Raw genomic sequence first — 14,353 nt, 5'->3', positions numbered from 1 at the left:
CCAAAAACGGCGTTATTTTTGCCCTTTTCAAATGTTTAAACACGTTTCCGAGAAAATTTGTAAAAATTACGTTGAGTGGCAAAAAAAAATTAGAAAATTAAATCAAAATTGATATTATTTTTAGCTTGTTTCGCTCGACTTACTTCGTTTTTGAACCAGAGAGGCTCATTTATTTTGCAAAATCTTGTCCAAACACGCTTAAAAATCACAAAAAACAATTGATATTGGTCTTATTTTGTTTGTTTTACTAGATTTAACTGGTTTTTGAGCAAAATAAGAAAAAAATAAGCCGAGAATGTTTTAGAACACTTTTTCGTACTACAATCTCAGGTTTTTTGAGAGATTTCGCTAAAACGAACTGAAAAATCAACGTATTATGTCGAAAATTACATTTTTTTTAAGAGTCTTAGCATGTTTTTCGGCTAGAAACGCAAAATTGGTTAAAAGCAAGCCAAAAAACACAGAATTAGGGCGAAAATGGTATAATTTTTTTCTTTTTCGAAAGTTCAAACAGATTTTTAAGCTAAAAACTGTTTTTTTTTTGCGAGAGTTTGCGGGTCAAAAATCACTAAATATTTTTACGTAACCCTTGCCTTTGACTTGACTATTTCGTAAAATTTTCTCGAAGAAAAAAATAATCGAAAACCACCAAATTGGTTAAAAATAGTTCTATTTGTTTTTCATTAAGATATTGCTAAACAAACTCAAAAATGACAACTTATTTTAGTTTTTCGAAAGCTTTTTCAGCTAGAAACAGAATTATTATTTGGCTAAATTTTGTCAAAAACAGGCCACAAATTCAATAAAATAGCCTAAAAACGGCGTTTATTTGTCTTTTTCGAGTGTTTAAGGATGTTTCTGAGAGATAAAAACACAAAAAATTCGAAATTTTGCATTGAAACAGGCTAAAAAATTACAAAATTAAATCGAAATTGATATCATTTTTTAGCTTGTTTCGCCCGACTTACTTCGTTTCTGAACCAGTGGTTCATTTATTTTACAATCTTTTTTTAACACCCTGTATGGCTCATTTCAGCACCCAATATTCCTCTTTTAAATGGTACAGTGTTGACAAGTGTGGTGAAATTTCACCAGATCTGGTGATTTTCATGTTAGTCTGGTGATTTGGTGAAAACTTTTGTAAAAATTCTAATACCTGATGATTTTTTAGAAATGAAAAAAACTTTTTTTCGAGCATTTTTCACGTTTTCAACTAGAAACTTGATTTTTTCCAAAAGTAAAACCAAATTGGTAAAAAATAGTTTTTTACAAGATTTTTCTACAGGATAAAAATGACAATTTATTTTTGTCTTCGTTTTCGAATACTTTTTCAGCTAGGAACACAATTATTTCGGAAAATTTCGTTAAAGCCAATCCAAAAATTCGACAAATTCGGCCAAAAACGGCGTTATTTTTGCCCTTTTTAAGTGTTACGTCTTAGCAAGCAAAAAAAATTACAAAATTAAATCGAAATTGATATTATTTTTAGCTTGTTTCGCTCGACTTACTTCGTTTTTGAACCAGAGGTTCATTTATTTTGCAAAATATTGTCCAAACACGCTTAAGAATCGCAAAAAACAATTGATATTGGTGTTATTTTGTTTGTTTCACTAGTATATTTAACTGGTTTTTGAGCAAAATAAGACAAAAATAAGCCGAGACTGTTTTTGAGCACGTTTTTTGCGAGATTTCGCTAAGACGAACTAAAAAATCAACATATTAAGTCGAAAATTATATTAATTTTAGAGTCTTAGCATGTTTTTCAGCTAGAAACGCAATTATTTCGCAAAATTAGTTAAAATCAAGCCAAAAAAACACAAAATTAGGCCGAAAATGATATCATTTTTTCCTTTTTCGAAAATTCAAGCAGATTTTTAAGCTGAAAACTCTGTTTTTCGCAAGAGTTTGCGTATCAAAAGTCACTAAATATTTTTACCTAACTCTTAGGCTTTATCTTGACTATTTCGTCAAATTTTCTCGAAGAAAAAATAATCGAAAACCACCAAATTGCTTAAAAATAGTTCTATTGTCGAAAATGACAAGTTGTTTTGAATAGTTTTCAGCTAGAAACACAATTATTGTGCAAAATTTTGTCAAAAACAAGCCACAAATTCAAAAAAATAGCCCAGAGACGGCGTTTTTTTGTCTTTTTCGAGTGTTTAACTATGTTTTTGAGAGATATTGCATTGAAATTGATATCATTTTTTAGCTTGTTTCGCCCGACTTACTTCGTTTCTGAACCAGAGATTCATTTATTTTGCTAAATCTTGTTCAAAAATCACAAAAAGAATTGATATTGGTGTTATTTTGTTTGTTTTTCTCGATTTAACTGGTTTTTGAGCAAAAATAAGCCGAGAAACCACAAAATTTGACCGAAAATGCGCAAGCACGTTTCTGTACTAGAATCTCAGGTTTTTCGCTAGATTTCGCTAAAAAACACACTAAATAATCAAGAAATTAAGTCTAGAATTACATTATTTTTGCATTTCTCGAGTGTTTTAGCACATTTTTCAGCTAGAATCACAATTATTTCGCAAAATTTTGTCAATCCGAAAAATCACAGAATTAGGCCTTTTTTCAAGAGTTTAAGCAGATTTTTAAGCTGAAAAGTGCGTTTTTTACAAATCGTAATCTGGTAAAATTGGTCAAATTTTTCAACTCGAATCTGGTGAATTTCATGTTTTTGATGTGGCAACACTGTTGACAAAGGCCAAATTAAAAATTTTAAACGCTTCTGTAGCCTAAACTACAAGTCCGATCGATTTCGGGTTTTCACCATTCGAAAGCAAATCGTCTGTAGTTTCCGATTTTCCTTATGGGAGTAATAATTTCCGCGAAAAACCCACCTGTACCAGTTCCCTCTTGTAGTGTTCGAGCACTTTGGGTTTGAGTCCTGAACTCGTGATGCATTGCAAACAGATGAGTCTCAGGACCTTGACCAGGGGTTTGCCATGTGCTATCAAATCCTCGATGTAAGGACTGGCCTTATCGACTTCAATACAATTCAAAAACTCCTGTTCCGTCTGTAAAGTATCCAAAAATTCGTAACTATCAGTCACTTCTTTAATACACTCTGCGATGGCGGTGTGATGGGCCAAAGCCTTCTTTTTGGCCAAAATCTGGGGCAGTTTTTGCACATACAACTTCATTTCTTGCACGGATCGCTCTTGACTGTTATCCAATTGGGCACTAATCGCCTTCGCTTGCTTGGACAGGAAGGCCCCCACAGCGTTAAAATTCCTATCACGGATATCCGAAAATAATCTATCGGCCGAATTCAAGATTATTTGTTTCTTGTCTTCGGAAAGTGACTCAGAAGTGCGTTCCTCACTACTCAAAAAATTGTCAATGGGGAATTGAGCTGTTGAGTTGTTTATCCCGAAAATCTCATCGATGAGCCCCTCGTAAGTCAGTTGGGTGGCCAAGGGGGTTATTAGATCAACCCCTCGATCGATTAGTAGAATTTGGTCGATGGTGGAAGTCTGGTTGGTCTTCAAGGGGGCGTTTTTCTCACGCTGAAGCCGTGTCACTAACTCCCAGACTTGGCGAGCGGCCGGACCTTTGCCCCAAACCCGGGGAATGGGGCCGTACAATTTTTGCAAAAAAATGATAGCTTGCGCCGTTTGGTAGAGATAAGTCGGGTCATTTTCAAGTGTGTACTCTCTAGAAACACCCATGAGCCCCTTTAAACACCCCCAAGTGGCAAACTCACCGAAAAACCTCCGAAATTTCCATTGAGACAACATCTGAATCAAAAGGGAACAACTCGCATCGAAACTCTTCAACTAGACTCACACTGCCGTAAACCCCATTGTGTTTGAGTCGCTCCAAGCACAGGAGGCTCTTCTTCGGGACAAAAAAGACATGGTATTGTTTTTTGGAGCCAGTTTTGGTCTTGCTATCAGCATGCACGTTGTAGCCTACAAAGTCCATTAGGTGTAATTTGGGGCGCGTTATGAAAATCACATGGGCCACATCGGTCTCCGGGAGTGGCGTGGGACGCAAGGGGAACATTTTAGTAACCGAGTGTTCCTTCAAAACTGCGTATTGGGCGATGAGCCCCACGGGGCCGGCAAGGGAGTTGTCCCAAACGATGGCTTTGGGGCCCGGGCATTTCTCCAGGAGAGTGATGAGGTTGTTACGGGCCGCTGTTTGAATGAGGGAGATGTCGACACGGCCCCCTTGCAAGTGCGATGACATTTTTGAGGTTAGCTGTCACTGTGATAATAATAACGATAATGAGCCAATTTAACGATTTTTGAATAAACAAAAATTGAAGAATTGGGTAAAGAGGGTGTTATTTTGGTTACTTAATGGGAATTTTGGGGTTTGTTATAAGTTTAGCTTTTTGTTTATGTTTTAAAGTGTTTGAAGAAGGGTCGTGAGATGGCGCCAAGGTTTGTGATTTGTGACAGTTTGTCGTCCTGTCAGGTTTAAATGAGCAAAGAAAGTTTGATTTCGTTAGCTTTGCGCAGTGGCAGTATCGTAACCGATGAGGTAAACCCGAGGTGCGATTATTGCTAGTTGAAAACTTTAACCAATACCCCGCCATGTGCACGTGAAATACCGTGCGCTACGGCAATTTTTGGAAGCCTCTACGGGGGCTTATCAATTTAATCAAAGATAATGCCTCATTTTTTAACAGATTACGTTGATGGTCGTTAAAATTTTAAAGAATCATAAATCAACACTACCAGGATACTGTGGAAGGATGTAATATTGTTAAATTAATGTGACTGTTAACAGTTTAACAAACCGTTAATTCTGTTAAAATACAACAGGATGTTTTTTAACGCAAAAGAGACTACAAACAACATTAACGGCCAACATAATTGGCGTTTTAATTAATAAAATCGGAATCATGGGAGTTAACGGTCAGAAATTTGGACATATTTCTTATGGAGTTTGGTTAATAGCCTTTAAAATTGCTATAACAACAAATGTTTTTAATATTATTTGCCTACACTTTGATTCTCTAAAAAACATCATCATATGAGATGATTTAACAGTCATAAGGCGGCTAGATCAAATTTTGATTTTTTAAAATTAAGACATTACCAAAAGTCACAACATCCCTAAATCGATTAAAGCAAAAAATTTTGTTTAAAAACGACATAAAACGGGCAAAAATAGTATAAAAACCTCGTTGCATAAGTCCTTGAAGCATTCATTCTTTAGAATAACTTGTGACTACGCCACTCGTTTTTTATAATTGAATTCATGCTTCAAGACTGGTCTTATTACTTGTTTTTTAATAAACTACTATTTTTTTATAAATATTAATAACTCAATGTTTCTTTTTATATCAAAAATTAATAATATGTAATATAATAATAATACAGAGTGGTTATAAATAATTTTCATCTATAGCCAGCTTTGGAATTTTTTTGCATGTAACTTTATTTGTGCCGCTCTACTTTTTTTGAAAGCTCTAGTTCTGTTATTAGGGTCACTTATTAATTAATAATAAGTTGTTGTTAATTAAACTTTTATTGTTTCAACTAATTTCCAATAATAATTGGTAATAATGTATATTTTGGAAGGAAACAAGTTTATAATTGAAGTCTATTTTCGAAGTGGACGCTTAGTAAACGGCGATTTTTTAATTTTGAGTTAAAACAAGTAGAAACCCCTATTTTCATAAAGCGGCATTTTTTATTTTACATGGAAAATTCACAGCTGGCTAGATGAAAATCATTTATAACCACTTTGTAACATAAGTGAACATTGAAAAAAAAAATGTTAAACTGTGGATCTCTAAAAAAAGTTATAAGAGTTTAAATTTTGCACTTTGACTCTATTTATTTCTGTTGTTCTTGTAGCTTTAGTAAATACATAATTATAAAAAAAACATGCCGGCTTAACATGCTTAATTAACATGGGAAATTAGTTTTTATTTTTTTCCGGCTGCAGGAGTAACAGAAATTAAAATCTGATTAATGAACCCTGTAGTGCTCGAAAAGGGCTATCTTATCGACTTTTTGTCGATTTTCCAATTAACTCCATTTGGGCAAAAACGGCCCTCGAAAAATCGAAATTTGAATTTGCCGGGTTAGCGTTACTAAGAAACGAACTATCAAGTCAAATTCTGACAAATTCTTCTTTGGCAACAATGACTTGATAGTTAGTTTCTTAGTGACGCTAACCCGGCAAATTCAAATTTCGATTTTTCGAGGGTCGTTTTCGCCCAAATGGAGTTAATTGGAGAATCTAGAAAAATAGTAATATGATAGCTTTCTTCAAGCACTAGAAGCTCCATCAATCAGATTTTGATTTCTGTTACTCCTGCAGCCGGAAAAAAATAAAAACCAATTTTCCAGGTTAATTTCTTATATCCAATCCTGCCTCGGACACCCGGTATACAAGATCATCAGTATCAAGTAGACTTAAAAAAATGTCAAATGTCAAAAAATAATTGTCAAAAATTTTTTTTAATACTATGGGGGACTACCCAAACTACCCAATTACTCCCTTTCAAGGAACTATGCGACTTTCCGGTCACCTGTATTTGTATTTATTTTTCATTTCGGTATTAATAATAAAATATTTCGCCGTAAAAGGTGCCAAAAACAGCCAAATAAAACTATGGACTTGTCGGAAATATCGACAAGAGTTATTAATATTTGTACAACTGTGAAAACGCCCTTAAAATGCTTGTTGAAAATTTCCGTGTCTATATTATGGCTGAAGCCGTAAAACGCATGAAAAGCTTTCAATAGAAAATACTCCACCAGTCGTAAGTCTTCATCCGTTCGTAATACGCGATTTGGTGGTGGAAAAGCGTTGGAAAAGCCGTCATATCTGAAAAATGCCCTAGCTATGGAGGAGAAAGCCAGTCCTGGCCCTTCATACGCCATCAACTCCTTCCTCAACAACTTGGATTTCGAGAAAGAAGACCGGCAAGGTAAGTAATGCAACACTATGCCCAAATCGAATTAGCCCTTAATTAAATCTAATTAGATTTGTGCTTATTTAATTTAAACACAGATTATCACAATTACGTCGAGGATGACTCGACTAACGCCTCGAAACGGAAACAGAGGCGCTACAGAACGACCTTTTCCAATTACCAATTGGAAGAGTTAGAAAGGGCATTCCACAAAACCCATTATCCGGACGTTTTCTTCCGGGAAGAGTTGGCCTTAAGAATCGACTTAACCGAAGCTAGGGTCCAAGTGTGGTTCCAAAATCGGAGGGCCAAGTGGAGGAAACAGGAAAAGAGCGTCAAGAATGTCCAAAACCTCAACATTCCTTCAGGTATTTACATAAAAAACTTGTTTGAAATATTTTTTCTGGTGTTTTAGCCTGTTCTACGCCACTGGAGAGCCCCCTACTCAATTTCCCCCCCGAGCAAAGCCCCACGAACTTGTTCCTAGGCCTAGAGTGGCCCTCGATAATCCCCCAAGTTCCATATCAAAGTGTTGATAATATCAACGAAACGGTTTTAATAGGAGACCGAATTGCTGGGATTCAGAGTAACTTAATAGGGGATGGGATTTTATTGGGGGAAGAAGGGAATCTGGATTTGATCCAGAATGATCAAGAAATCGGGATTGATCCTGATTTGCTCACTTTAAAGCCGGCGAGGCATAACAGGAATGAGGAGTGTTAAAAAGTCAGTTGTTTCCCTGTTTTTATTTTTTGTTATATTGACTCCCAATTGAAATAAACAGATTTTTACAAATACTTCTTGTTTTTATTATTATTGTTAAGTTGGTATTTGTCAATAGAATGAAAATTACAATGTCACCAACATTTGGTGGAAAACAAAATGTCATTTGAAAAATAAATTATTTCTGGTGAACCACAGCTTGAGGGAAGACAGCAGAGTGCAAATTATCTTTGAACGCATTGATTAAGTTTCTTTTCTTAATTTTATTTCTTCTAGCTTTCAGTACCAACCTCTAATTCCAAATTCACTACACATTACAAATAATAAAGTTTTAAAAAATTACACTTACCACATTTTGCGTCATTTATTGTCTTTGCGACTTTATTATTGAAATATTATTATTCTTTGATATCGTTTATGGCATTATTTTTAATTTTTAAATAATAAAGTGTCATTAATAACATGGATCAAGTCAACTTTGCTCATCAGGATCTGGTTACCTAGCAACGCATCAATAAGAAATCAAATGTCACTCAATTTTTGCTCAAATGTCATTTAATTGTTCTTATTTTCTCAAGCTAATCTAAGTGTAAAAAAGTGTGTAAGCCATGGATGATATGGAATTAGATTTATCAATTTGTGCGCAAAATCACGTGATCCATGAACGCGAATTGATCTCCATCAATGACGAAATCTGGGGTTGGGGCGTCGAAAGCACCCTCAATTACAATTTCAGTCCGAATCGCGCCGAAAAACTTCAAATAATTGAAGGTCTTATCGCCGGAATCGGTAAGTCCCCGCGCGCATGCCCCCCACATTCTAAAAATTGCAACAGAGGACGAGGATTTTGATAATAATGAAACAAGCGATGCGAGTAGTGAAAAAATTAAGAGCGATTCAGGAATCGCCTCGATGGACACTTTGAACTGGGAAGCCCCGAAAATCGAGACCGGATTGACGTATTTCGTCCCCAACAAACGCGGGAAGTGGAGGAAAGCTAAACTTGTGGAAATCAAAAACACGCAATTGGATTTGGTTGATTTGCAAACACAGGAACGCATCGTGAGCGATTTCCTGTCGTTAGCCCACGCCGAGCCCGTCCTTCGCTTAGTGCCGGTTGGTAGTCGTGTCGTGGCGCATCATTGCCGCATCCCGACGACCGGCGAAGTTAAACGAAGAGGACGACTGAATTACCAACTGGGTGTAGTGGCAGAACTACCAACGAAATTCAATCGGGAGAGGTAGGAATTTATTCTGGATTTCCCCCATTTGTGATTTTTGACAGGTATTTGGTGTTTTTTGATAACGGTTCGTGGAATTACGTCAAGCCGGAGTTGGTACGTCCCGGGTATTACGTCAGTGACAGAATCTGGGAAGTGGTGCCAATACAAAACCGCAAAATGGTCCAAGAATTTTTGAACAGGGTTTCCGAAATGATAATCGATTGGAAGGTTGGGGACCACATTTGGGTAAAAAAAAATTGTGAAGAAGGTAACTAACAAAAATTACTATTGTCAGGTTAACCACCTTTGAGAAATTAATGTCACTAGATCAGTTTCATGTTTCAGAGTATACAGAGTGTTCAGTGCTAGCCGTCGACGCGAATTTGTTACTGCTTTGGTTCCAATCGGAAGGTAAAAGTGATTGGTTGTATAAGGGGTCCCCCCAAATTTTAGTAAAACGTTAATCAAGTCTTAATTATATTTGTAAATATGTAAATAAATTAGTACATGGCAAGAAGACATTCAGAAATGACTGTCATGTATTTCTCCCAAAGTGTCTTCATGGAGTTCGAGTCCCTACAAACAGAAATTAGTTTTAAGTGACAAAAATCGAAAAACGATGCCTTATAACATCAATTTCGAATCCACATTGTGTATAACCGTTGAGGAAAATTTCCAATTCTTGTCCACTCCAATTCGCTTGTTTTAAAGAATCCGAAAGTGAATTTAATTCTAGGAACATATTTTTGACGTCTCGGGGCCTATGCATGTTACTGGCGGGTTGCAAAAGAGCCCGACTGTAGTTTTTAAAATTTGAGTCCAAATCGGTATAACACTTGTGTAACAGTGTTGCCTTGAGTGTCAGGCATACCAACCTAAAAACAATAAAATTTGTTTTCGGGTGACTGGAGATGTGAGACTTACTGTTTATGTTCTCGTTCTTTTTCAAGCATAATTTTGATGTCTTTTAATTCGGTGAAGAAGTCTTTATCAAGTTCTGTATCGAAATTATCAACCCCGGCTAATTTATTCGTCCAGTTGTCCATGATTGCCTCTGTGCAGCGTTTCCAACATGAGAATGTAATGTGGTTGAGTTTCCGTTTAGTCTCGAAGCGAATACAAGCAAGAAAGACAATACAAGCGTATTTTTTGGCCAAAGGTTCACTCAAGTAGAAGTGATTTTGGATGTTTTGCACCACGGGGCCCTGCATGTCTTCCACCATCTTATAAATGCGTTTGACATTATCGAATTGCCGCCGGCACGACTTAAGGGGCACTCTTGTCTTCTCCGCCACCTCATCTAAATCCTTCCTGTGTTTACTTGACAATTTTTTCCCTATTAATTCCCGGACGACCACGTCATCAAAATCGTAGTATTTCTCAATCAGTAATTGCCTCGTCTGGGGTTCAATCTGGAACGCCAATTGCTCCTGTAATTTATTGGGGTTACTGAGTAGTTTTTCCAGAAGAGAGTAAGTACGGTAGTGGTCTAAAACATCGCTGGCGATCAACTCGAGAGAGGCTCCAGTGACCTGTCCAAGGCCCCTTTGATTGAGAATCGAGACAGCTTCGCTTGCTGAAAGTCAGTGTTAGTCCCCGAGTTTGAAGTTAGGTTAGGGTTACCTGTGTGGCCCTCCACCCACAATTGGTAAATTTCGGGGTCCACGAGGGTGTAGTTACTGATAAAAACGTCGATTTCGGTGCCCATGGGGCTAAAAAAGGGTCATTTTTGCGGAAAATTGATCGGAGACAGTGGCGGCATCTGCGGTTTGTGTTTGGTGAGTGAGCAAAAGACCGAAAACCCAAATGGTCTAAAGTTTTATTGTTCCTAGAAAAAAATAAATCAATGAATATATAAATTGTAATTATTTTTATGTGTATTTGTGTATAATTCTGCAATGTTTGATACCCGATAGCCTTTTTTTTAATATTTTCAAATGTTTCACGCACGTGATAATGCCATCATGGTGCGCCATGCCTCGCCGCAGTCAGTTGTTTTTCCGACGCCATTATGTTCGGATGTGCTTTGTGGTGTTGCAACTTCAAAGTTACAATAATTTAAATTAAATTTTGCCGTAAAATTAATTAAATTTGGCGTGTGGTTTGCCTTGGTATGCCACAAATAACATTTTTTGTGTTGTCATTAGTGAGTGCATTAGTGATTTCAGCGGAGTCGCAAGTCGTCCCTGATAAAAGCAACCGCATTTTTCTCAAAAAAATTAACAACAAATTAGGTAAAAATCAGTTTTTTAAGTCTTTCTTTAACATAATTTTCTCAAAAGACGCTCAACACCCACATCGTAGTGTGTGTTGTCACTTTTTCATGTCCTCTATTTTGGATTTTTTTTTGATTTAAATTCTAGAATTAAAACGGGTTTGAGATGAAATATTCATTAATAAGTACTGAGTATTCAATTCAATTAAAGATATGGAACAAACAATTAAAAAAAAATTTTTAATTAAAATATTTGACTACGGCTACTGACCTTGAAGTGCTAACAAAGTTCAGTGCCCTTAACGAACATTTGAACTCTGTATTTTTTTAAATTATTATTTCAGGGTTCGATTCCATCGGTGCTTTGGGGATTATGGAGAAGACAATCGTGCTACAAGGAACAGGATTAAAGGGTTAGTATTATCCTTTTTGTGTTGAAATTTTTCTTTAAACTTTCAGAGTTTCACATTTCTGTTCTTTTATTTCAGTAGGTCCGTTCCGAGAAGAAGAGGGCCCCAAAAGATGCAGTAAGGGTGAGTGTGCGATTGAATGAGAATTGTTTTTAATTTGTGTTTATTTTGATACAATCAAAGTTACACGTAGCTTACTAACAAATATTGCAATAAAAAATACTGGAGGACGTCCCCTAAACGAAACAATTTTCCAACAATATCAACAACAAAAAAACAGAGAGAAAAAGAAAAAAAAAAGTCGGGACGCGTCTCGCGAACTGAAAAAACAATTCTATTTCCTATTCGACCTAGTTTAGTTTCTCTTAATTACCTTATCTATGAGTATTTAGCGTATACATATAGTCACAAGAAGCTCACTTATCTATCATGGATCAAGCCGTTACTAAACGCTTCTTCTTGTAATGACTTTCGAGCAATCGTTAAGTTATCACAGACCGACATAGCAAAATAATAAACACGGATATGGGGACACATCACTGGATTTTATTGCTTGGATTTAATCCAAAGATGTGATCAATCACGCACTACAGCATCTATAAAAACGTATATACACTGCTTTACGTATACATGAGTTGAAAAAAAAAAAGAAATGCCCTCGATTTGTTATTACACGTACTATAGCTTTAAATATGAATTGGATGGAAATTTCGGATATCTTATACTATTTATTGTATAATTACGTATATTAGTTCCAAGTAGTATACTTTTGACGAATGCGACGTCCAAAAAAACAATTTTTTGGAATGTACTTTTTGTGTTTTTTCCGACTGTCGCATCAACAACATCTTAATTCTAATACTGTACGACGATTAGAATCTTACAACGATTTATACAACGACGAAAACAAAGAGAGATTGAAGAGAGAAAATTTTCAAGTATATAGAGGGCCGTATCATAATTACAATATTTCTTTTATACATAATACTGGAATGAGCATTAACTTGAAAAATGCGTATACATTTAAAACGTAAATTGAGGTATATATTACGTATACAGGTTTCGATAAAACAATTTAATTAAAATTCAGCCTTATTAATGAATTTTTTCGAAATCAAAGTGTTTTATGGTCGTTCTGGGGCATTATCGGGGCTGCTAGAATAGCTCAAAGGATCAACAGAATGCCCATTTTGGTTGATTTCATTTTGGGCGTTCGAGTCAATCACAAGACTTCCTTCTTCACCATCGCTGCTGTACGAATCTCCCTCATCGTCCGAACTCGACAACATTCCTAACAAAAACTCATAAAACCCCTCCAAAATCAAAATTAATTCTTACCCCCATCGATTTGTGGTTGAATATTTGCAAAGTCCTGTGTCCAAAACCTCCGATTATTATTCTGGTTCTTCTTCTTTTTGTTTGTGGGTGAACTCCCCACCGCACTGTTATCCTGTGGGGCACTCGCATCCAACATCGGCTGGAGGATCCTCCTCCTCGCATTAATAAACCAATTATTGACTTGAAGAAGTGTAAGATTCGTTTGTGCGGCAATATGTCGTTTCTCGTCCTCGGTGGGATACGGATGAACCAAATGTTGGAACAGCCACGACCGCATGACACTCGTTGCGTGTTTGGGTAAAACCCCCCGCTTCTGTTTACGTCCTCCACGAGTTGTAAAATCGCTGTCACAGTCATCGGCTGACCCCCCAGGGGTTGTAGGGGCCGGTGAAAGAGGTCCCGAGCTTTCGCTAGGTGGCACTGAACAGATACTAGCCCCGATTTGGGACAGTGGTGTAGAGCCGTGGACGACTAGGTTGTCGCAAGGGGGCTGCGGAGGCGCGGGACCCGTGTACGGCGGGATGTAAGGGTCTATTTGGCGGTCGACCACACCCGGCACCACCTATTTGGGGTAAAGTTGGAAATTGGGGAAAAAAGCGGACCAAAAAGTGGGGTTAGGGCTATCGGAAACTTGATTATTTTGGGCTTATAATCGTCCATTTTAGAGAGTTTAAAAATTTCGCGGTTGTCGCATCTGTCAAATTAAAATCAAGATAGCCAACCCAATACCCGAATAATAAAAAAACTAAACGAATTAATATTATTAGGCGCTTTTTGCAATTAAACATTCAAATGTTCAACAAAAATCGAAATTTATTAATTCGTTGTTTTGTTGCCGTTTTTTCGTTCCACATGTGCAGCGTTGCCAGTTCAAAACAATTAAATTCACCAGATCTGAGCTGAAAAGTTACCAGATTTACACCTATTTTCACCAGATTACAAGATTTTATGATCTAAATTTTTTGTTACTGATTTTTAATAAATCTCGCAAATTTGTTCGAAACGTAATTAAATGCTCGAAAAATGCAAAAATAGCTAATGCTATTTAGCCTAACTAACGGTAAACTATTTTTTTTCCCAATTTTGTTGTGAAAAGCAACCATTGTGATATGTCATTTTAGTTGTCAAATGTGTTTAATTTTATCACTAGTTATAAAATATGACATTATTTTATCACTAGTGTTAAAAAGTGTGACATAAAGACAACAAATAACACTATTTTCATAGCAACGCCACGACCTAGTATGATTTTGGAAAATTATTGAAATCAGATTTTAAATTCGAATTTGATGCCTATGCTTTGTGGACCAAATTGGAAAAAATCTTGTATAAAACACGATTCAAAATGGCTGTTTTTTTCAAAAAACACGCCCATTTTGCAACTTTTTTTTTACATTTTTTTTAGTAAAATTTTTAACTTTTTTACCATAGACGATTTTGGTTGAGAAAAACGAAATTTAATACTTTTATTTCTTTAATTTTATTTCTATTGATTATTGTTTTTTTGAATATATTTGGAAAGTTTTTATTTTATGTTTTGTGTTTTTCTTAGTTT

The 14,353-nt window shown here is 36.1% G+C and overlaps 5 protein-coding genes and 1 non-coding gene across 9 annotated transcripts in view; 3 read left to right on the top strand and 3 right to left on the bottom strand.

The window, feature by feature from the left end:
- The window catches only part of LOC123009344 (vacuolar protein sorting-associated protein 33A), a 6,578-nt gene extending 2,197 nt beyond the window's left edge, over positions 1–4,381 (bottom strand). For both annotated transcript variants that reach the window (XM_044405574.1, XM_044405575.1), the window contains exons 1-2: positions 3,713–4,381; positions 2,847–3,663 (exon numbers count right to left, since the gene is read on the bottom strand). In XM_044405574.1, coding sequence (XP_044261509.1) covers positions 2,847–3,663; positions 3,713–4,200 — 1,305 coding nt within the window. In that variant the 5' untranslated portion in view covers positions 4,201–4,381. The remainder of the gene's footprint in view (positions 1–2,846; positions 3,664–3,712) is intronic.
- An 82-nt stretch (positions 4,382–4,463) lies between these two features.
- Positions 4,464–4,604, top strand: LOC123009439. The gene has a single exon (XR_006413012.1). It is a non-coding gene; the product is annotated as a U4 spliceosomal RNA (small nuclear RNA).
- A 1,863-nt stretch (positions 4,605–6,467) lies between these two features.
- LOC123008795 (paired mesoderm homeobox protein 2-like) lies at positions 6,468–7,665 on the top strand. The gene is made up of 3 exons (XM_044404809.1): positions 6,468–6,904; positions 6,988–7,257; positions 7,305–7,665. The coding sequence occupies exons 1-3, from the start codon at positions 6,820–6,822 to the stop codon at positions 7,610–7,612; spliced, it is 663 nt and encodes a 220-aa protein (XP_044260744.1). The 5' UTR covers positions 6,468–6,819; the 3' UTR covers positions 7,613–7,665.
- Positions 7,666–8,145: 480 nt separating this feature from the next.
- On the top strand, positions 8,146–9,393 carry LOC123008652 (histone-lysine N-methyltransferase SETDB1-A-like). Of its 2 annotated transcripts, none has more exons than XM_044404583.1 (4): positions 8,146–8,401; positions 8,448–8,853; positions 8,898–9,103; positions 9,181–9,393. In XM_044404583.1, the coding sequence occupies exons 1-4, from the start codon at positions 8,221–8,223 to the stop codon at positions 9,297–9,299; spliced, it is 912 nt and encodes a 303-aa protein (XP_044260518.1). In that variant the 5' UTR covers positions 8,146–8,220; the 3' UTR covers positions 9,300–9,393. The 2 variants fall into 2 exon arrangements, with proteins under 2 accessions (XP_044260518.1, XP_044260519.1); XM_044404584.1 differs by having other exon boundaries at positions 9,168–9,393.
- Positions 9,300–10,612, bottom strand: LOC123008651 (acidic fibroblast growth factor intracellular-binding protein). Its single transcript, XM_044404582.1, has 4 exons — positions 10,459–10,612; positions 9,760–10,411; positions 9,459–9,710; positions 9,300–9,411 (listed from the first exon to the last, which is right to left on the bottom strand). Exons 1-4 carry the CDS (start codon positions 10,541–10,543, stop codon positions 9,336–9,338), a joined length of 1,065 nt encoding a protein of 354 aa, XP_044260517.1. The 5' UTR covers positions 10,544–10,612; the 3' UTR covers positions 9,300–9,335.
- Positions 10,613–11,606: 994 nt separating this feature from the next.
- LOC123008482 (homeobox protein PKNOX2-like) overlaps positions 11,607–14,353 on the bottom strand; it is a 10,745-nt gene continuing 7,998 nt past the window's right edge. For both annotated transcript variants that reach the window (XM_044404298.1, XM_044404297.1), the window contains exons 6-7: positions 12,799–13,360; positions 11,607–12,751 (exon numbers count right to left, since the gene is read on the bottom strand). In XM_044404298.1, the coding sequence (XP_044260233.1) occupies positions 12,585–12,751; positions 12,799–13,360 (729 nt within the window). In that variant the 3' untranslated portion in view covers positions 11,607–12,584. The remainder of the gene's footprint in view (positions 12,752–12,798; positions 13,361–14,353) is intronic.

This window comes from Tribolium madens, unplaced genomic scaffold (assembly GCF_015345945.1).
Source record: "Tribolium madens isolate multiple individuals breed KSU strain unplaced genomic scaffold, Tmad_KSU_1.1 Scaffold_71;HRSCAF=194;Tcas5.2_LG6, whole genome shotgun sequence".
NCBI classification, from domain to species: Eukaryota; Metazoa; Arthropoda; class Insecta; order Coleoptera; family Tenebrionidae; genus Tribolium; species Tribolium madens.
Note: the sequence above shows the minus strand (reverse complement) of the source record. Positions and strands in the feature narration are given on the sequence as shown.